Here is a 23,878-nt window from a genome sequence, read left to right on the forward strand (position 1 = left end):
TATGGCATTTTTTTAGAAACTCGGCCATTCATTGATGGCGCGCCTTATAATCTGGTATACGGTCTTATAATACGGTATTCAGGATTTTATTATGGAATGACACAATTTGTTAATGCTGTTTCTCATGGAGACTCATATATGCCTAAAATAGATACCTGTTTTGGTTTAGGTTGCTAGCTGGTTTGGGTTTGAAAATATTCTAATTTTAAGTTACTGAAAATAGGCTCAGGGCCCCATTACCAGTCAAGTAATTTTAAAGTCTATGGATGATAGACATGTTGTTTAAATTAGATTGTTGTTTAAAGTAGATTGTTGTGGCAACCTTGCATCTGGGAGTAACTTAAAAATAAAAGCATCCAGTTGCCGTTTGTTTCATTCATTACTTGATCTCACATTTCATTTTGAAGCATTGTCTGGCTTCCTTATGCTTACGTTTGTGTAGCCGTTTGGCGAAATGAGAGTGGCTTGACAGACAGCGGCTAACCCGCAAGTCTCATTCAACTTCTAGGCCAACCAGCTAAAAAAAAAATCTTGTCATATAGTTACTGACCCATGTCTATCCTGCTTGGGTCATTTTAATCTTCCCTGCCAGAGAGAAGTGTGTGACACAAATTGACACAGTCCAGATTGTTTGGTGATATTCTGAAGCAAGACATAATTTTAATATATTTGATTGAATTTACATTACTGGTTATTGGGATATCACTAATAGATCCCTACAAAGGTTCTGGTATAAAGATTCTTTTTAACCTCCACCCCCATCTGTTAGATTTTTGGGACTACAAACATTTCTGTTGGGACACATCTTTTTAGAATTGCAAGTCCTGGGGACCCAGGTAAAATGAGCATTGCTCAAGGTATTCAATCCACTGCCCTCTCTGATTTTCTCTGATGGAGGACTCTAGTCCCCGGAGACAGGATGCTTGGGCACACGTTTGGCCGTTTTGTCTATTCCCTTTCTGCCTTTTGCTTTGCATGGTGCTTCAGAGTGTGCTTCAAAATCCCCCTAACCCTCATCATTTGCTTGTACACACATATCACTTGTGTGATTGATCACAGACAGTGTAAAGAAAGTGTTGGGAAATTTTTACAAATACAGTTGAAATAAATTGGAATTTCAAGTATAAACTCTGCTTCCCTGTTTTCATGTTTGGTCAGCGATGGGCTCCATTATAGGTTGACGTGGGAAGAGTGCCCGTAGCATGTGCATACACAGTCAACTGAGGACATGATAGATGAAATGCAAAGTAGCAAGGGAACACTGTAACACCATTTTACACTTCTTCTGAAACCAGTATTGAAAAGACACTAATAATAACCATAAACGTTCAACGCTGACTGAGAACAGTAGGCATACGCAAGCCCTTAAGTCTAGCAATACTTTTGTTTGACTTAAGATATTCCACTGTGATTTTATAATGCTTGGCATTAATATAAGCATTGTTATTGTCTCAGTGTTAAAGTTACATCTGCACACTTGGTCTTACACCTCCAACCAAACATACCACAGACTTTACATTCCACTGGAAGCTCCATGTACTTAGCATCGCACTGCGGACATAAGTATCCTCCCAGAGAGAGTACTGGATCATTGGTGCCATCTAACAAACTTTAAGACAAACAATGGGCAGAAAAAAAAAACCTGGTTAAAAAGGTGGGTTAACTAGTACTCTATAATTGCCTATGACGGCCACACGCAGGTACAGTGGTACCTAGAGATTCGAAATTAACTCGTTCCTGGATGGCTGTTGTTTAGTGTTTTTTTTTAATGTAAGTTATCTGATTGGTTCCAAGCAAAAACAAAGTACCGTATTTTCCGCACTATAAGGCACACCTAAAAGCCTTATTTTTTTAAAAAAAAGCTGATGGTGCGCCTTATAATCAGGTGCGCCTTATATATGGATCAATATTGCGATTGGAATCCGTAGATGGGGAATGAACTGATAAAAGTAAGCTTTATCTGTTTCTTTTGTGTTTAAAGTTGACCAAGGTTGGTCATACTGAAATTGAGTTATTATGCTATTGAGAGTTTAGTTATTATTTGAGTTATTATTCTTATTACTTTGAGTATTACTATATTGTGATTTAAAAAGTTTAGAAATATGTCATTAATTGAGGGTGCGCCTTATAATCCGGTGCGCCTTATATATGGAAAAAAAAATAAAATGTCATTAACTGAGGGTGCCCCTTATGATCCAGTGTGCCTTATAGTGCGGAAAATACGGTACATAGATATGGACGTTTACCTTTCAAGTAAGTGAACATTTGAAAGTATTAGCCAAGGAGGAGAGCAACCGGCACAAAGCAATACAGTACGACCTAAATGCCATAAAACAATAGAGTAAATGGCGGATAATGATTCCATACAGCTTCAGAATCACTTGCTGGTCCATGGGCTGGAGGAGAGGGTAGTGTTTGTTGGATAGTAGACAACCTTGATGACTGAAAATTCTTCGAGGATATCCTTGAAGACAGAGGGTGAGCGCGTTCTTTATCCAGCACCAGCAGACATTCCAGGGGAAATCGGTTCTCTACAAGATATTTCTTCACACTCGGACCAAAACACAGATGACCCACTGCATAAAAAAACGTCTTTGCAAGGTTCCAAAATTAGACTTTCCCATCACAGGAAGCTAAACGACTAGCATCAGGGCAGGACCTAACCATGGGAGAGCAGAACAGAAATGAATCTACAGTTGGCGGTTCACAAATTTTGAAAAATAATTTATATCCCAATTTTATTTTTTTTTTTTGTATTATGGGTCAAAAATTCCTTGGATGTTGTTTTGTTTATTGAGTTTGTAATATACTGGGACTTTTGTATCTCGAGGTACCACTGTACAAAGTTTTCAACTACATTGGTCATTAAAGGCGCAGATCCTAAATTAGGACACCTAAATGTTTCATTAAAATAAATGAATGTCGTCACGCTCTCTTTGGTACTCTTGTTTCAAGCGGTTTACTTACGCCATGCTGAAAGAAGGTTTGGCATTCTGGTCTGTCAGTGAGCTGATGGTATGCTGGGGAAAGCCTTATTGTAGAAATAAAATATTGTGGTTACAAAAAAATATTCAGGACATCAAAGGAAAAAAAACATCAAAACATACTTTGCAATTGAGTAGATACTGTATCATTTGTCACTGGGCTTAACTAGGCATGGGCTAAAAAATGGCTTTGCAATGTATTACGATTTTAAAAGAAACTGTTATTTAAAAACTATCCAAATCTGTCAAAACCAGTATTTTTTTTTCCACTCCAGTGTCATCTGCCTTAATGGGCAAATGCAGCTTTCATTGTGTATCATATGTGAGGTCTACTCTCCTGCAGCAGCATATCACATTGTCCATTTCCTGCTTTGTGGGCTTTAATATCAATATGATTTTGCTCCTATGGCTAACTACCATGAATAACATGGCTAACATGTTATTATATGTTAATTTCACATAGTGTTTTATGTGATATCGCTCAAGGGAGGACACGAGCAGTCTATTGGGCTAGATGTGGGTCAAAAAGGCGAACCATAATGTAAAAAGTAGAAAAATGGTGGTTTAGCAAAAAAGATTTTAAAATCTATTTTAGAGCTTTAATTTCAATACCATCATCTTTTTGCTCAAGGTTATTTTCAAGACAGCTTTGTGTCCTTATTTTACAAATGGTTAAATTGTTTTGCCCCAAGTTACCTCGCTGAACTCATCCAGTCCACAGCCCTGGCCCGAGTGTCAGGTCTGCAGACCAGAAGCTTAGTGGAGGTGCTGAGGATTAAGCTGCACCTCAAAGAGGATTAAGCTTTTTCTGTGGCTGGCCTTTTCCTTTGGAATCTCCTTCAGTTAAATGTCAGGCAGGCCCTTCTCTTTTTGGAGTTCTGCATCCAGTCTTCCTCACCATTTTACTGGCTAGTTTTGCAGACACTTTCAGCTTTGCCATTTCCATGTACTGTCAGCTTCTGGGTTTGAATTCTGCTCCTGACATGATACGCATTCCTTTTTGGGCACTTCAGTTCTTCAGATAGTGTATTAAATTAGTTCATCAAGTGATACGTCAATATACAGTAACTATCATAATAGGCCTAGTGCTAAGGTTGCCCCTTGTCACCAATTTTGTGCATTTTAGCATTTTCTGACAGATGTTTTACCTGCATCCAAGGCATCGAGGGTGTCTGATTTGGTGACCGCTTTATAATAAATCTGTTTTTTGCAAATACACTAAAGAATAGGCCTTTTCAGGAGACCACAAGAGGAAGTTTAGGCTTCTCCTTAAGCTGCTGCTATCATGGTCCCACCCCGGACAAATGGAAGAATATGGATGGGTCTTTTGGAAATTTGTACACTTGGGAGTCAGATAAGCACCAGTCAACTTTGGGAGGGGTTTGACACAGTCATGTAGGCTACTGTTAATGTACAACTGTGTTCAGATTTTCAGATTACACAATGTTTTATTTTAGTAACTGACCTCTTAGTTCTTTGCATTTATTTTAGTAACTGACCTCTTAGTTCTTCGCAAATAAAAATCATTTTGAAGAAAATGGAGATATAGTGAACATATTGTCCACATTAGTTATCGGTGATTGCTTAGTTGGGACTACATAATGTCATTTACAACAGACAGACAAGACTGATTATAAAAAAAGATAATCATCAGCATACTGACCCATACGTATTAAAGAGCATTCAGACGAGGAGCTGGCAGGGGGAGGTTTCACATGCAACGTGAGGAGCAGTTCTTTGAAATGGCTTTCATCCAAGATGACATGGTATGACCCACCAGTCTCCCGAGTCAACATGGTACACACACGAACCTCCGCAGACAGGCCAATTACAGACACCCGCACTTTCATTGACTTCATGGTCTGACAAAGGAAGAAAAAGCAATTAAAAAAAATATACACTAATCCCTAATTTTTCGCAATTAATGGGGACCGGAATCCCCCCGCGAAAAGTGAAACCTGCAAAGTAGGTCCCTATATAATGTGAAAAGTCTTCATGCTATACATATTATTTAAGATAAAAAAAAACCTGCAGTGCACAAATTTACTTAAATCTTAAATGATTAAACCTTATACAGTGTATAGTAAGTGAGCAGTAACCCCTTTCCTTTGAAGTCTCACACAGCTGCAGTGATATTAGCAGCGGCCCAGACGTTGAATTAAAGTCAAATCTGTTCATGATCAAACATGATAACATTGGAAAGTTTACACTTAAAAAAACAATGTATTTTAAAAGAAATTTAGGTAAGAGATTTCCAACTATCTGGTGAATGTCTGCTCCATTGTGTTTCTGCCTCGACAGTGTGCGTGTGGCTACTGCCTTGACAATGTGTGTGCCTTTGCTGTGGGTGTTTTTGATGACTAACAGTACCTGTGGGTATAAAAGCAGGAGTCAGGGCAGGAGTGGATTGCAACTCCACAGAGACATGCCATGTAACTCATTAAACACACCCTAGCCCACGTTGTTGACAACATGCAGAGAGGAGCAGACGACATGCACCAGACCGTTGGAAATCTCTTCCCTAGATTTCTTTTATAATAAAATGGTATTTCAAGTGAAACTCTCCAGTGTTATCATGTTTGATCATGTACAGATCTGATCTCTTAAGTGTGATCTTTTGTGTCCTAGGACATGGTGTATTTTGCCTGTGAAGCAATTGAAAATGGATCCTTCATGGGGAGTTAGTTTCACACTATGAACGAGACAAGAAGCAGAAAAAGTATACAGAGAAGCAAAATTCTTTCCTGTTTGATTTTGAATGGAATAGTAGCGCATTGCGGTAAGTCAAGGCCTATGAAAAGACTAAATGTTTCTTTACAGCATTATTGTTTTAATAATGAAACATTTATTTCTTCGTTTGATTTCAGCACTGAATCCTCCCATGAAGATGGCTCATTAGGTCGACTGGTGAATGATGCTCACAAAAACCCGAACTGCAAAATGAAAAAGATGATAATCCAGGGTTAACCGCATCTTCGCTTATTTGCGATTGAGAACATCCAAACAGGGACTAAAATTACTCATAACTATGGAGACTAAGTGGCCATGGCGAGCAATGGTAACATCAAAATTATAGCATATGGTATTAGACAAAATATATATTATGTGCTCATCTTGCTCAACAAATTATCATTCAAGTGAAATATTGAGTTGTAGGACGTTCTAAAAAACATTATTTCAGTCAGACATCAGTGTTTTGGGTGTTTTGGGTGACTGAACATAATGAATGAACATACGTAAGCGTAGAGTGTGTGTTCAGTGTCCTATAAATGTATAAATGTATAAATGTATTGTCAGAGTTGTCTCATCACAGGACTGAATTTCCAGAGGTGGACAGTTTACTTTCCTTTTTTTTTTTTTTGCAGGTCCATCATTCATTATTTTTCAGGGCCCCTCCACCTTCCTTTACTGTCGAGCTGTCATTTTTTTTTTTCAAAATCAACCTATTCCTGACAGTGTTGATGCTATGTTGTGAACACGAGCTGCTGAAATCCTGACTGAAGCTCGGGAAGACCTTGAAAGAATTGAAAGATCCACCTTATCCTTCCAACGGCTTTTTTCATTTTATTAGTACACATCAATATGTATTTGCTTCTTTCTTTGACAACAACAGTAGAAATCAGAAGTCAGTCATAAGATCCTTGAAAGTTTTCAGGCGTCATGTCCTTGTATTGCATGAGTCAGAAAGTCTTCCGTGTGTTTCAGTTGAAATTATTTTTATGTGGATATAACCCTGACGAGTGTGAGTTCTGATGTTCCCGTATTCCTTCTTCTTGAGGAGTATACTGTACAGTACAGCGCTGACAGCAGCAATATAGGGACATCAGAACAGACACTTTCCAGAGTTATGTTCAGACAAAAACTATTGCACTTGAAACACACTTAAGTCTTTTAGACACATACAATATCAGGAAATGACGACTGGGCACGACTCCACATTAGTGACTAGATGCTGTCAAAGAACACTGTAAAATACATACTCATCAAATCAGCAAACATCACTGCAGTTTATAGCTTTGTTTGACAACAATAACAGTAACGTAGATTCTGCTTGTATTTAGTCATCATGTCCTCATATTACATATGTCAGAAAGTCTTGAGTGTGTTACAGGTGACATGATTTTTGTCTCAACATAATTCTAATGACTGTGTGTTCTAATGTCACTGTATTGCTGGTTGTCAGAGCTGTATAGAGGGTAGTATACTGAACTCCATTCCTCCGCTAAATGACGCACCAGAGAAAATAGTTTTATTTTATTAACTGGACAGATTCACGGTACAAACTATTCCTGACAAAGTGTTGTAGCTATGTTGTAGACACGAACTGCTGAGATCCTGACTGAAGCTCGTGAAGACCAAGAAGAGATTGAAAGATCCACCTTAACCTTCCAAAATGTATTTCATTTCATCAGTATATATCAATTTAGTGTTTACATCTTTCTTTAACAACTGTAGGAATCAGCAGTCAGTCATATGATCACTGAATGCTTTCAGGCATCATGGCATATTGTATGAGTCAGAAAGTCTTCAGTGTATTCCAGTTGAAATTATTTTGTCTGGACAAAACCCTGAAGAGTGTGTGTTCCCGTTCGCATATTCCTTCTTGTGAGAAGTGTCAAGTACAGCTCTGACAACAGCAATATAGGGGAACAGACACTTTTCAAAGTTATGTTCAGACAAAAACCATGGCATCTGAAACACACTTAAGTCTTTCAGACACATACGATATCAGGACATGACTGGGCACTACTAGAGTCCACGTTAGTGACTAGATGTTGTCAAAGAACACAGTAAAATGCCCTAACGCTAACATCAAATTTGTTATATATCACTTTGCATTTTGCAGCATTGTTTGACAACAACAGGAGAAGTTAGAGGTCAGTAACATGGATTCTACATGTTTTCAGTTGTCATGTCTTCAAATGCATATGTCAGAAAGTCTTCAGTATGGCTTTTTATATTTAGACAAAACCATGTGTGAAAGGAATCATATATTAGGTTTTTATCATTATGTGTTGCATCGTTATGTGTTATATGGTGCATTGCAATCTATATATGCATTGCTATCCATATATGCAGTCTTAGTTCATCTTGCCACAGTCCTTAAAGCTGTTGACGCAGGAAAGTGTGAGCTGGGACCTTGGCCCAACTGTTGGTGGCGCCCGGCTGGCTCTTTTCATTATGTCTTGTAATGTGCAATGCTTTGCTGAATGAATAAAAAGCAGGCGGGGACGCTTGAGCGGCGAACACTGTTGGCAACGCATGAGAATGTACGCCAAGCTTACCCTTTGCCGGCAAAGAAAAGTCAATCTTGGTTGGTCTGAGTCACTATTTTGCTGCTTAGCAGCTGGGCTTGTCTTAGTCTACTTTTAAAGATAACCCTGACACCATGTCACCTGAAACACACTAGTCTTTCAGACATATACAATTTTAGGGCATGACTGAGCACAACTAGTGTCCACGTTCATGCCTCGATATTGTCAAAGAACACTGTCAATTGCAAATTCCTCAAATCAGTACATGTCACTTTGCAGTTTGTAGCCTTATTTGACAACAATAGGAGAAGTTTGTTCCGATGGCATTTTTGTCTGAATATAACTGCATTGTGCATTAATGAGGCCAAGAAAAAGCTACTTGAGGGAGAGAGACAAATTATGCTGAATTTGAGTCGGTGAGTTTTCAATCCAAAGCAAAATTAAAACGCTCTTTCAGCCTCATGACAATAAATCTCTGTATAAGTGTTTCTAAGAGCATTCTGAGAACACAAATTTACCTACAAATGTAGCTGCATTTCTCATCTTCGAACATCATATAGATCTTATAGCACACATTTCATGTGTGGTTGTTTTTGAGATTTTCAAGAAAATAGTGCCCTAGGTATTCTAGGTATGCTCAGTAAAATACACAGAGTGCCCCCAAAAGTATTGGGTCATTTTCAGATGAGTAGAACGCAGGAAAGATGACTAGAATGAGGGAATCCAGGGAAATTGATTGAATGAATAATGTTTTAATTCGTCAATTTGATAATGATAGATTCATGAGGGAAATTATTTTCAAATCATAAAAATAACACAATTTAGAGTCATACTCATATAAAACCAATTCAAACTTAAGACAATTTAGAGTCATACTCATATGCCTTGTTAAACACATTCGTCTTTTTGACAGCAATCTTACTCCATAAATCTTTAGTTATTAAACCTTTTACAGTAACTGTACTGTTATCCCTTCAAAATGGCCCTCTCACGTCGACCTAGAGTGGAGCTTGTAGAATGTATTATCAAACATGATAATAGGGAAGCAGAGTTTACACTGGAAATTCCAGTTTATTATAACAACTTGTTACATCTTCCCAAAGCTCCCTATCGTCCTCACCGTACTCATTCTGCGTTCTCACTCGGGTGTAAATGTTCACTTGGAGAGAGCTGCTTGGGGTGCTACAGTAACTTGGACATGACTGGCAAAACAATCAATCAATGAACTCACGGGCACTCATACAAGACACATGATTGGCTCCAGGCACGGCACTGACTAATGAGCGCAAGAGTTTAAATCCACTGCTGCACTCATGTTGCATGGTAAATGTTGCACAGGGAGCCAATCACATGTCTTGTTGGAGAGCACATGACATGTGTTTTCAGTCAACTATCTATGATCTTCACAGCACGTCTCCGCAATATCGTTTATTTATTTATTTTTTTAATGGAAATAAAAGCGCAAGGCACTGAGGTTGCGAAAGATGAAGCGCGACATGGCGAGGGGACACTGTGTTCTCAAGTTCTGATACCAGAGACAGTGAATTGTTACTTGATCATTTTAGTCTTTAGAAATGACTGTAAATGAGAGACTATGATAGCACTCAACATGATAGCAGAAGAGCTGGAAACAAACAAAAAAAAACATTTCAAATCCAATTAGGTCTGGAGCAGAGAAATTAAAGCGTTTGTCACATATAAGAAAACAAAGGCGTAAAGTCAGATTAGTTCATGGTAAATTTTCAAAGGTACAAGACTGACCAGTCATATATGTGCATCAACCACTCTGGACAACATGGAAGGCACTTCTGCCTCAACCGCCGTCATTTGCCTAGAAGACACTTCTGCCTCTACAACATGAACAATATTTCTGCCTCAACTCTGGACGACATGTCGTTTTTCAACAACAAAAACAAAAACAGTAAACCAAATCAGGATCAAATAAATTCATTGATGTATCTATATATATCTGTATATATTTTGGTGTCTATGTAATTTAATTGATTTTTTTTTCTTTTTGAATTTTTAAACATGTTATTACATTAGTATTCATTTTTTTGTTCAGATTGTCTTTTTTGTATTTGTTTTTGTTGATGGCTGGGAAGAGGAGAAGCAAGTGGACAGGTGATGAAGTAAAGGCTGTTCAGCGACACAGGTTAGATTTCATTGCAAGTTGGAATTAAGCACTACAATGCACAATACATGTACCATATTGAAAGCACTCTCAAATGAGATCAAATCTTTAGGCAGCCATCTTTGTGACCCCGTGACCAGTAGTAGACCAGTATCTTAGGGAGTCGTGACGCCAACCAATAGCAGACCAGCATTGTAGTAAGCGGTGAGACGTGTACAGTAATCCCTCGTTTATCGCGGGGGTTACGTTCCAAAAATAACACGCGCAAAGTGAAATCCGTGAAGTAGCCAGCTTTATTTATTTATTTTTTTATTATTTTACAATGCAATACGTAACTATAGAATAAAACCAAAAATCAAAACCTGTCTGCCCCAAATTTGTTTAATATAGTAATACAAAGTTGGAAACATTGTCACTCGCGTATTTCACAGTCCCAGCTATGCCTCTTCGTCCTGAACCTGCACATTGTTATGAGTAGTTGTTGAGCTCTTTCTTTTTCTGAGCAAGAAGATTTTTATAAACAGATATGCCCGGACATCGAATTAAAGTGAAGCCTCTTATATCATAACTATACACTTGAAATTTCAATTTATTACAAAAGATATCTAGGTAAAAGTCAGATTTCCAAACCTGTGCATTTCTCCGTTGCTCTCGGTAGGCACACAGACATGTGTGTTTTCTCTCGGCACGCCTACGAGTCACGGGATTGGCTCAAAGAGACCAAGCTGTCAATCAATGTGCTTACTAGCACGTTTGTAATGTGTGAGCTGAGCTGAGCACACACGGGCGCAGGAGAGACACAGGAGAGACGAAGTGAAAAACCAATACAGTACAACGTCAATATTTTATTTTGAGGCAATAGTAAAGCCCCTGGGCCAATCAGGATTCAAAGCACAATGCGCTGTAAAAAATATCCACAATGTAAAAAATCCGTGAAGCAGCGAACCCTTGAAAGATGAACCATGATACAGCGAGGGATTACTGTACAGATGTATCAGCGCACACTGACTGCCTTGTTGGATGTGTCATGAGGCAAAAGAAATGGCGTAAAGAGGGGATTAAAAAAAAAAAAAAGTCGTGGACCATGTCATAAGGTGAAAAAAACATAAGGCAGGGACTTCATAAACCTGGGGTCCAAATTGATTTTTTTGTGTATCTTAAGCTTAATATAAAACTTGTGTTTTTAACCAGACATGCCAAGTGTCCATAACCATTAAGAGTTTCTGAAAAATGGAGGGTACTTTACTTTTATACTTGGCTCCAGTCTTACTCCATATCTCATGGTTTTCTACTTGAGTTAGGCTCTGGAGTCATATGAAGTGACTACACAAATAAACCCAACCCTTTACTATGAAAGCAAAGTTCTAAACTGGTCCTGAGCTGGCAGTAACTGAAGACAAAAAATATCAAAAGTAAATGGTACTGTATATCACCTGGATCATCTCGTAGATGTTGGTTGGGTCGCATGTGGTGAGGCTGCTGAGGATGATCAAAATCTCCCGACTTGAGTGGCCAGGCATGTGTCTTCATTTAAAAAAACAAAACAAAAGTAAAGACTTTTATTTTAGAAAATAATATCACAAGAAATGATCAGTCATACACACAGAGACACGTAACCTACTTCAGGGTCTGTAATGCTAAGTTCAGGGAATTGTACAAGGATGGTTCTCCTAGACACACCATGTCCACTGCTTTCTTTAGAACAGCAATGTGCTTCTTTGGGTTTCCTGTTTATTGATAAAAGATAGAAATTATGATACCCAGCTATCCTTAGACAAAGATATGTTTTGCCTCTAGACTTTTCGATTTTCTAAATGACAGTTTATCCCAACAATATTTACAATATTTGCTTAACCCAGGTACAATGTTTCTTTTAAGTCATGTCCAAAAATATTGGTAGTAACTTTTTTCTCGCTTATTTAAGACAAATATTACTGCAGTACACAAATTTACTTAAATCTGAAATGATTAAACCTTATACACTTTACAGTAAGTGAACAGTTAACCCTTTTGAATAAAATAACAGTATGTGAGTGTATAAATACAAACACACACACACACACACACACACACACACATTATATATATATATATATATATATATATATATATATATATATATATATATATATATATATATACAGTGATCCTCCTACTTCGCGGTCTCAGATATCGCGGTCTCAGAACTTTGCGTTTTTTTCCATGAAAAATAAAAAATATTTCAAAGTAAAAAATCATTTAAAAAATGTGCAAAAATGTATAAAAATTGAAAAAAGCAAAAAAGTACATTATACAGTCCTGTATTAATCAAATAACAAAATAATATTAGTTAATAACTATGTTAAGAATTCTTCAAGCGTTAGAGTTCGTGACATTTTTTATCTTATTTTGAAATGTATGCTTTTAATTTGTCAGGTCGCGTTGCATTTCAGTTTCTTTCCTGTTTAACATTCTCTGTGCGTCATTCGGCTCGTTACGGTGACGTAGTGAATGACAACGTAAGCTCATATTTATAGTTTATTATCATTTATGTTGATAACGCACGCTACTGCCTATGTTTAGTAAGCGATGAGTGTTTATTCTGTTTATGTGTTCGTTTGTGTAGAGAGGTTGCACTTTATAGTTAGTAGTTGATGTTAGTTGTTGCTAACCCGCTAATGTCGGCTAAAAATACAGTAAATTCATAAAGTGTTTACATGTTAGTTGGCTGACTTTAAGATTGTTGTTGATTTATTATTCAACAGATACTACATGATACACCATACATGAGCCAAAATAAATGTGAAGTTCAACGTGATGACTTGCGTACTCTTTCACCGGAGTCTTGGTGCAGATAACCAGTCCTGAGAACAAATTCTCAACAAACTAGATATTAGTTATTTAATAAATATATAATAATGTTAATAAGGATAATGTAATGTTAAATAATAGGAGAAAGGAAATAAAAGAAGCAAAAAATGCAAAAAAAAAAGATTATGGTTACTGCGGCTATATTAGGGCGTACATAGAAATCTAGGGACTGATACCCTACTTTGCGGGTTTCAGACTCTGCGGGGGGTCGACAGCCCCCATTAACCGCGAAGTAGGAGGGATCACTGTATATATATATATATATATATATATATATATATATATATATATATATATATATATATATATAAGGGGTGGGACAATACAGATACCTCACGATTAAATTCTGTGGCAATATGTCGCCCACGATATTGGCGATATTCAATATATTGGAAGATATTTCATCAACAACACATCACAATACATATGACTGAATATGAAAGAATACCCATAATAAGGAAATCTGTTATCAAATATGCCAAATTGCATTTATTCATGGACAAAATGCATTTATCCAATTCCAAACATGACAAAATGCATATATTCAAAGCAAAAATTGCCAAAAAAGTGCAACTCACTGCCTTCTGGTCTTCTAAACACTGCATAAGTGCATGAACATTACAAAACAACACTGGATGAACATTACAAAACAACATTGTACGGCTGGATACATGAACTGTGTTTTTACATGTAAACTGGACAGTGGACACATCAAGGCATATTCTTCTTGAGGAACACTAACTCATCAGCATGCTCAGATGTAAGGGCACACCTCTGAGCAGAGATTAAATCTCCAGCGGTAGAAAAGATTCTCTGTGATGCCATGCTAGTTCCAGGCCCTTATTTTCGTTGGGACAGTAGTTCACCATGATATTGAATGAGATGCATTTGCAACTTTGTCGTATTACTGTTATATTTAATTTTAGTAAAGCACGTCTTTGTGCTTCCCGCCATTCTACTTGACTTGCGCTTCTTCTATTTGTTTCAGCCACTGCTTTATATATATATATATATATATATATATATATATATATATATATATATATATATATATATATATATATATATATATATATATATATATTTATATATATATATATATATATATATATATACACTTCGCCATTTTATTGGGACACTTTACGGTTTTAGCCATAAAAATATTTTATAAAAACGGTGAGTTTGACAGTTTTACAAAGGGAATTCTGACGATTTTACAACTAAGGCCTTAATGGTGATGTTCCATCAAAACACACAATAAAATGCAATAAAACTGAAATTAAAAAAATGCAATAAAACTGAAATTAAAAAATGCAATGAAATGTTGGATTAATAACTTTGAAGAGACTGGATCTACCCTAAAGAAAAAAACCAACAGGATGACCAAGAAGTATTCATACTCTACAGATGGTAGTCATTTATTCTAAAATGCCATTTTTAAGGCTTCAACTACTCCAGCATAGACAGAGAGAGAGAGAGAGAGAGAGAGAGAAATAGAGAGAGAGCGAAATAGAAAGAGGGTTTAACCCGGCCTCTGTAAAGTATTGAAAAAAATAATTATAGGATCAAACCCATTAGTCTACTGTCGATAATACAGTAATGCCCTTGCAAGTATTAAAGGGTCCACTCAGTCTTGGTTCTGTCCATTACTTCTTTTATTGAAAAAAAAAAACGTTAACAAGCAGGTCCTCCCAAGCTCCTGTCAGCAACTCATCAAGTGCTGGATAACAACAGACTCCTGCACAGGCTTCCTCGTGCCTAACAATGAAAGTTATATATGCGGTTATTTGTGGTAGGACAGAGAGCTCAGAGCGCCCAGAAGTGTATTTAAATCAGTAGTTCTTAACCTTGTTGGAGGCACCGAACCCCACCAGTTTCATATGCTCATTCATCGAACCCTTCTTTAGTAAAAAAAAAAAAAAATATATATACAGTGGGCCCCCGGGTTACGAACTTAATCCGTTCAGCGGCTACGCTCGTAACTCGAACTGCTCGTATAACGGGCAATCCAAACCCATGTTAATTCGTGAATGCGTGCAACGCGTGCAAAAACTTTAGGTAAAATAAATCACGACTTTATACACATTTTAAAATTGAGAGACATAATCTACTGTACAGTTACATTAAATAACATTTACAAAGGAATTAAGACGGAGGCGGAGGAGAGCAGAGACTAACGCGCATCGTCAACACGGCGACGTAGATATGCTATTGCTCTTACAATGTCACAGTGACTCTTTCAGTCAAGGTGTAAATCACGGAGAAGCTAAAACATCATCCTCTTACTTCTTCCTTTATCACTACAAGTAATTTTAGAAGCTATGTCTAACAGATAAAGTTTGCAAAGTCTTCACAACATTCCTCCCTTCCGTTTTTCACTCATTTTCTCTCCTTCCTTCCATCCTGTGCCATCAAGCTAGATAAAGGCGTTTGGCCAATAGCATATCGGCATTTCTGTGATTGACGTGTGACGCCGGCCAATAGCATCTCCGTGAGTGAGACCGGGTGACCTTAATCGACCAATAGCATATTGGCATCTCCGTGACTGACTGATACTTATTCGCACTTTTTTTTTAAACGGTTGGAATGTATAGACAATTAATTTAAAAAGAAAACACATTTAAACCAATGACAATTCTTTGTCCTGCAATCGGCACATTTAATTTCATGTCAGCTGTTTTTCCCTTTAGCTGTACAAACACTACACTTAAATGGTAATATATTTAAACACCATGAGTGAGATAGTCACTGTGACGTTGTAAGACCAATAGCGTTCACGTTACTGCCACAAGTATCTACTGATGATTTAGATGACGCAATTGCTAGTTATGTTGACACAGTTAAGCGAGAATATATTTACATACTCAATGGCCGGCATGTCGGATTGCTCGTAAGGCGAAAGGTTTGTTCGTAAGTGGGGGACAAAAATCTCCGTGATCCACGCTCGTTAGGCGAATTGTTCGTAAATCAGGGTGTTCGTAAACCGGGGGCCGACTGTATATATTTTTTTTACTGGTGCACGAAATGAAGTGATACGCTGGCAGCGCGTCCACTCTTTTACAGCCGTTTTTCAACGTGTCATCAACGTGGGTAAAAGTACCAGTTCCCCGCCGCCACGTCGTGAGTCCATACGGCGATCGACCCTTTAGATTGCCGGCCGCAGAAGCTTATTTGCCTGGATCAGCGCTCGGGAGATAACGGGCTAATTCCGGTGTGTGGTCCCGACTGAGAAGGAGGTCTCACTCTGCTGCTTATCCAGCGCTCTCAAAGCAGACCTGTAGGGAGTCTCTCTCAGCCACATATACAGCCCTCTCTAAGACTGATTGCGAGGTCTCACTCTGCTGCATAAACCAGCGACCTCAATGTGGACTGGTAGGAAATCTCAGAGCAGGACGCTTTCAATGACTGTGCCCACGAACTGCAGACTAGACTGAGGGGTGGACCTCTGCGGCGGAGGCTCCACCGAACCCCTAGGGTTCGATCGAACCCAGGTTAAGAACCACTGATTTAAATTGAAGCCTCGTAGCAAGCATGATAGCAATCAGAATATACATTTGAAGTTCCAATTCATTACAAAAGAAATGTAGGTAAAAGTCAGATTTCCAAATCTGTACATTTCTCCGTTTCTGTCTGTGTCTTAAATCATGCGTGTATGTGTGTGTGCGAGTGCATGTGTGTGTGTGTGACTTGAAGCGCTACTCTCGACATGCGTACAAGACACGTGATCGTGTCCCGGTGCGACCATTGAAGGTGGGGCGGAATTAGGCTACTTCTGCCCTCTACTGCCGCCCCACCGCCCATGGTCACACCGGGAAATGATCACGTGTCTCATAGGCGTGGTATAACGTTTAATAATTTAAGATTTAAGTAAATATATGCACTGTAGTAGTTGGACGTCCGAGGAGTGTCCGTGTCATGTGTATTTATAGTTACTTTGTCTGTCTGGCACGCGGGAAATCTTTATAGCGTGCTCCACAATATAATTTTTATTCTAAATTTTTAAAAAATCTGCGATGCACTAAGGGTGTGCTAGGCGAGGTGCGAAGTAGCGAGGGATCACTGTATTTCAGTCCTCATGCCTCAAAATGATCGTTAAAATACGCAAAAATTCTTACTTGTGTAAAGAATGCAAAGAATAGCACTGCAACTTAGAAAATAGAACGACGAACAAGCGTGTTGTCTCAAGCTGCTGTTGGTTGCAACTCAAACTTGTGCTCAATACTGACTCAGTCCTCCTCCGCAAACTTCCTCGTGCCTAGCACCTAGCATTGTAACGTTACAATGCGCAAATATTCTTACTTCTGAAAGCAATGTGAAGCATCAACATGGACCTCAAAGGGAGAAGGTGAATTTCTTTGGAAACAATGTACGGTCATTATTTTTCATATTATTTACATTACTGCAATTAAATATCACTGTTATAGGTCGACCTCTCGTTCAAGTTTGTGTGACGCGATCTCGTTTGCTCTTTTGGGTGACCACAACAAGCAATCTACTGTCACTGGAGCAATCAATGTACTTTTACTAGCTCCGATTAGCTGTGTAAATGACGTTGCTATTGTTTTTGCGGATGTAATTTATATTTTTTCACACCATAATATTGCTCGTGCTTTAGTTTTGAAGGCGCTAAGAAAAGAAAGTGTTGTAATTTGTCAGCGACTGACTCAAATAACTGACATACATTCAGAAGAACCCGCCAACTCCAGCTGAAGGAACATGCGTCAATCAAAATTTAGGCTAACCCAAATGTTAGCATTTAATTTAGCAAACAACTGTCTAGCACCTGGTTGAGAAGGGAACGAGGTGCTTATTATGTTGGGTTTATCGTTCTATATATTTTTTTGTTTGTGACTTTCAACTTGTCTGTTTTATTCCAATAGAGCAGTGGTCCCCAATCAGCAGTCGGCAGCCCGATACCAGTTCTTGAATCAACTGGTACGGGGCCGCGTGGGCCTCACCCAATAATAATAATAATAATAATAATAATAATAATAATAATAATAATAATAATGTTTTGGAACTGATTTAATTTATCAGTTCATTAATTTGCGCTTCGCATGGCTTGATCTTTGTTTTTTGGCACCACCTCTGGCGGCTCTTGATATTAGATTTTGTAGTGAGAAAGGTTGGTGTGGTTTGGAGATCAGTCAGTCGGTGACGCACACGATGTTTTGTTTCTTTTAAATCTGGCCCACTGTATGTAAGTAATACTTTCTTTGTAAGAATGTTGATGTATAATAATATGCCCAAAATTAGTTTGTTTATTGATCCAACAACTTGTGACTGTGGATAACTGTGAAGGAAATCATATATTAGGTTGTTATCATTATGTGCTTATTTCTTGTCTAGAATAGTGTGCATTGCTATCCATGTGTGCAGTCCGAGTTCAACTTGCCCCAGACCTTAGATAAAGCTGTTGATGCAGGAAAGTGTGAGCTGGGACCTTGGGCCAGCTGTTGGTGGTGCCCGACGGCTCTTTTTGTTATGTCTTGTAATGTGCAATGCTTTGCTGAATTAATAAAAACTAGGCAGGGGTGCTTGGGCGTTGAATTAGCGTTGGAGAACGTCCAAGCTTTTTCCCTTTTCCATGGTATAGAAAAGTCAATCTTGGCTGGTCTGAGTTACTCTTTTTGCTGCTTAGCAGCTAGGCTTGTCCTAGTCTTCTTTTAAAGATTTCTCTGACATTCTAACATGGTACTTTCGAGCCTTCTCTTCGATGGACGATTGACGACGACTGAACCAATCGGTGCACCGTTGGAATCTTGGATTCTGGAAGCCCTCCTTTCCACGAGGCCAGACGTCGGGACACCGCTCACCGGAGGAACACAAACACTAACCAACAAACCAGAGTGACTCGACCAGCGGAGAGATTGCAAGAACAAAAGATCAGTCTGCCCGGTCTATCGGACCTTAAACGAACAGTCCACCGGACTTTAAACGAACGGTTCATCGGACCTTAAACGAACAGTAAAGGTCAGCCTGACAAGTCTGGCAGGTTCAGTCTGAACAGTCCATTGGACTTTAAACGGCATGGTCCATCGGACCTTAAACGAACGGTCCATCGGACCTTAAACGAACGTCTTGACGGGTTCAGTTGGGGCTGGCATGGCTCGGTGGTAGAGTGGTCGTCTCCCAGCTGAGAGGCTGTGGGTTCGATCCCCCGACCATCAAGAGTCAAGACCATGTCAAAGTGTCCTTGAGCAAGACACTGAACCTCCAATTGCTCCTGATGCTGCGTCATCAGTAGGTAAATGACTAGTCAGTGTAAAGCGCTTTGAGTACCCAAGGTAGAAAAGCGCTATATAAGTGAAAGTCCATTTACCATTCAGTCTGACGAGACTGAACGGTCCATTGGACCTTAAAAGACCAGTCCATCGGACTTTAAACGAACGGCCTGACTTAAAAAAAGAGAAAGTTTAACATCCGGTGCACAGTTACTGATCATTTCTGTGATATATGAGTGTGGAACGAAAGTGGAGTGAATGTCCTGAGTGGCGGGAAATCTAAAACTGGTGAAACGGTCGTGAGTATAAACACCTGGGGATATCCGCCTTTTGAGGTAGAAGCTCGGTATCCGACACGACACCAGGCACTTAGCATTTTTCCCGTAACAAAGGAAACATAGTCAATCATGAGGAACAAAAGTAAGTCCTCCGAGGTCGTAACTCGGCCCAAGGAGGCGGAATGGGAAAAGGAATGCTGTTACAATGTAGAGGAATTGAAAGAAAATGTACGTTTGGCAGAAGTAGAAAATACCAAGTATGTGGAAAATGGAAAATCCAATACGATTTTCAGGAGATGTAGACGACTGTGGTGGATTGGAGAAAGTGTTGAGAAAGTTGTAATTGAAGGACAGAGAAAAGAGTGAAAACAGTGATGATTAACAGTGGTTTAAATGCAAGGCTTTAGTTGATAGCGCCAAACAGAAACGAGTAAGGAAAGTGGGTGAGAAAATAAGGAAAGCAGATGATGATTTGACCGCAGCCACTAAACCTGTCGGCAACTAACACAGCCAGACAGGAAACCCAAATTAACGGTAGAAAACAGACACTAACAATTTGTACCTGAGTTTACCACCATATTCTTAAACCCAGACACCTGAGGTTTTCAGAGGCGGAGTTGACAACCAGGCAAGACCGTGGCCACGGCAGCAAGACCCTTTTCGGCACAAGACAGCCGCGTTAACACACTACATGATGAACAAGACACACAGACCATCTTGATATCAAGGAAGACATCAGCTCCCAAACTGGAGCAGCAATAATGGCTAAATAAAGGAGCATAACAAGATGTTGAAGAAAAAAGTAGATTGGCAGTTAGAAAACCATGGTTACTAAAATTTTGATTTGAATGAGCAGCAAAGTTGACACATGAGCTTTGCCATGTGTCAACAGGGGGGAATATGTATGATCAGTTGCATATGGGTTCAATTTTTATACTCAAAAATGTTTTGTTTTTGTAAATGTTGTGATATTTGTTTTTGCAATAATGCGCAAGTTTATCTGTGACCACATAGAGGCAAATTTCTAGAACCACCCGAAGCATTTCATATGATATATATGGATGACATTGAATCAAATAAGGCATTAGGAAAGCAATATTGTTTCGTCATATTAGATGCATTCTTAAAGTGGGTTGACTTATTCCCAACAGCGCATTGTGATCCACAAACAGTTGTCAAAGCATTGTGTGATCGAATCATACTGACATTTGGCATTCCGAGAGTAATTACAAGTGACAATTGATTACATTTTGTGAATAAAGCTGTTACAAAAGTTAGAGAACTGTTGACTATCAGAAGGGCTTGTTGAAAGAACAAATGGGAGAGTCAATGCCATACGCATAAAAACAATGCAAGTGATAAAGAGACAGCGACCAGATTGCATTCCTATTGTGGCCACAGGAACGAGAATTGTTCCGCTGAAGAAAAAACCTTATCACCATTTGAAATAGTGTATGGAAGACCATACAGACTACCGGATTTAAACCCCGATCAGCCACCAAGTGGATGCTCTATCCCAGTCTACATGAAAAGACTGTTTGGCACAAGGGAGATGCATAAGCACAATGACTGGCCAGTGTGTTTATCCCACAGAAAACCCGGGTCCAGATCGGAGACCAGGTGTTCCTCAAGGTGCTGACGACCTCGTTGGGACAGTGAATGCATGGATGGCCCGTTCCAGATGATCGCAGCGACACCAACTGCGGTGAAAGTTGAAGGACGCGACGGGTGGATCCACCAGTCGCAGTGCAATATCCTTCGACCCCCTTGTTGACGGGCCTAGCGACGCCAGTCCCTCGAAGTGAGGATCAGCACCCCCGAGTGCACGGACGGTGCCCCAACGAAAGACCACAGTGGGAGAAAGGATTTTTGTGGTAAACACACTCCTCTCAGGAGAATGGCCTGTCCGCCAGCACTCCTCCCAGCAGCATGCTGCTTGGTGGTGGGCGGCGCCTACAACGCCTACCTCTGAGAGACAGCGGTTGCCCACCAGCGTCATGAGTTCGGTCTAAACGCAACACTGACAAACCACCAGTCCCAATCACCAGACAAACTTCAATCTATTTTTAATGCGATTAGCATGCTCTGGAGCATTCCTGACAAAGACAAATTGATTGACAAAGCAAATGCAGCGGTTTCGCATTTGCCATAATTGGTGATCTATTTACAGTGACTGTGTACAAACACACCAAGTTGCTAAATTCTTTCAATCATAAAGTATGCATGTTGACTGATTTCACAGAGGCAACTTCTATGCACACAGCCTCACAACTCCATGCTACTTCATTCATGACTATTCAAAACAGACATGACTTAGGCAAAAGGGTGGTGTGTGCAAGCTTTTGCCATCAGGTGAATGTTGCGCATTTATTCCTTTACACACTTTTTCTAATGGCTCGTTGTCTGAGACACTGACACTGCTCAGGGAGTGCAGACTGAGGACTCTTAAGTATGGAGGGAGTTGAAGCTCAACCTCTTCCTGCAGTGGTTGCAGGACTTCTTTGGCAATTGGAAGGGCGTGGCTGAAGCCATTGCTTCTGTCATCATCTGTATTCTCTTGCTGTCATGTCTCTGCATAACCTGCGGTGTGCCCTTGTGTAAGATCTGTGCCACCAAAATCATGGATGCTGTTGGGGTTAGCAGCGCAAGTGACCGTGCCCATGACTGACTAACAACCTGTTGACTCTGCCCCCGACTCTGACGACGATTCAACAACTTTCTGAACCATTCAAGATGCACCTACGGAAAAGATTTTAGACAAAAGATGTTGATATGGTTTGTGATGTGTATATACATGTATTGGACCAAAAAAAGCTTTAGCTTTTGCTTTTTCTTTTTTCTTTTGTAACAAGCTCTTGCTTGGGAAGGCTTTCTACCTTTTTCCCACTGGGTTTTTGGGTAGTTTTCTTCCCACTCAAGCGATAGCTTTTGACATCGTTTGATGTGTTTTAATAATGATAATCAGGGGGGATATGTGAAGGAAATCATATATTAGGTTGTTATCATTATGTGCTTATTTCTTGTCTAGAATAGTGTGCATTGCTATCCATGTGTGCAGTCCGAGTTCAACTCGCCCCAGTCCTTGGATAAAGCTGTTGATGCAGGAAAGTGTGAGCTGGGACCTTGGCCTAGCTGTTGGTGGCGCCCGACTGGCTCTTTTTGTTATGTCTTGTAATGTGCAATGCTTTGCTGAATTAATAAAAACCAGGCAGGCAGCTTAATAATGATAATCAGGGGGGATATGTGAAGGAAATCCTATATTAGGTTGTTATCATTATGTGCTTATTTCTTGTCTAGAATAGTGTGCATTGCTATCCATGTGTGCAGTCCGAGTTCAACTCGCCCCAGACCTTAGATAAAGCTGTTGACGCAGGAAAGTGTGAGCTGGGACCTTGGGCCAGCTGTTGGTGGTGCCTGACGGGCTCTTTTTGTTATGTCTTGTAATGTGCAATGCTTTGCTGAATTAATAAAAACCAGGCAGGGGTGCTTGGGCGTTGAATTAGCGTTGGAGAACGTACGAGTTCATTCGTCCAAGCTTTTTCCCTATTCCATGGTATAGAAAAGTCAATCTTGGCTGGTCTGAGTTACTCTTTTTGCTGCTTAGCAGCTAGGCTTGTCCTAGTCTTCTTTTAGAGATTTCTCCGACAATAACATGCAGCCTAATATTAATTTTTATCTTCATCATGTTATATAGTGCTGCCTTGTATACGTTGAGCTTGTTCACATTTTTGTTTGTGCCAGGTATTTTCCTTGAAATTAATAGCTTTTGTAATTCAGTTTTATGACTGACAATGTAATATGAGAACATTTTTTCTACATTTTGAGCCCCACTCTTTGTGTATTATTGATTGCATTTCCTGTTTGTTTGTAGTTTATTTCTTACTCTGTGGTCACACAGCTAAGGAAAAAAATAAACAAAATGGTGACCCATCAGTTAAAGAAGCCAACTTTATTTCAACAGGGGATGCTACAGGCAGGCATATTCGTAGCGTGTGCCACACTGAGCACACAGAGTACACAAACCGAACGAGCAGAGAGGTAGATGTTGAGGAAGGGAGGGCTATCATGAGCGAGCAATGAGAGATTCTGAGCGAGAAAAAAAGTGTTTGTCTTCAAAATCCATCCTTGCTCGCTAAATATATTTTTCTGTGCT

The 23,878-nt window shown here is 39.4% G+C and overlaps 1 protein-coding gene across 1 annotated transcript in view; it reads right to left on the reverse strand.

Moving 5' to 3' along the window:
- Positions 1-23,878, reverse strand: part of gtf2h2 (general transcription factor IIH, polypeptide 2) — a 61,433-nt gene that overhangs the window by 18,800 nt on the left and 18,755 nt on the right. Inside the window, exons 8-12 of the mRNA XM_088413603.1 lie at positions 11,995-12,100; positions 11,807-11,897; positions 4,648-4,846; positions 2,968-3,031; positions 1,506-1,609 (exon numbers count right to left, since the gene is read on the reverse strand). Coding sequence (XP_088269729.1) covers positions 1,506-1,609; positions 2,968-3,031; positions 4,648-4,846; positions 11,807-11,897; positions 11,995-12,100 — 564 coding nt within the window. The remainder of the gene's footprint in view (positions 1-1,505; positions 1,610-2,967; positions 3,032-4,647; positions 4,847-11,806; positions 11,898-11,994; positions 12,101-23,878) is intronic.

Source organism: Hippichthys cyanospilos, chromosome 1 (assembly GCF_059441005.1).
Source record: "Hippichthys cyanospilos isolate Australia breed blue-spotted pipefish chromosome 1, RoL_Hcya_1.0, whole genome shotgun sequence".
Lineage (NCBI taxonomy): Eukaryota > Metazoa > Chordata > Actinopteri > Syngnathiformes > Syngnathidae > Hippichthys > Hippichthys cyanospilos.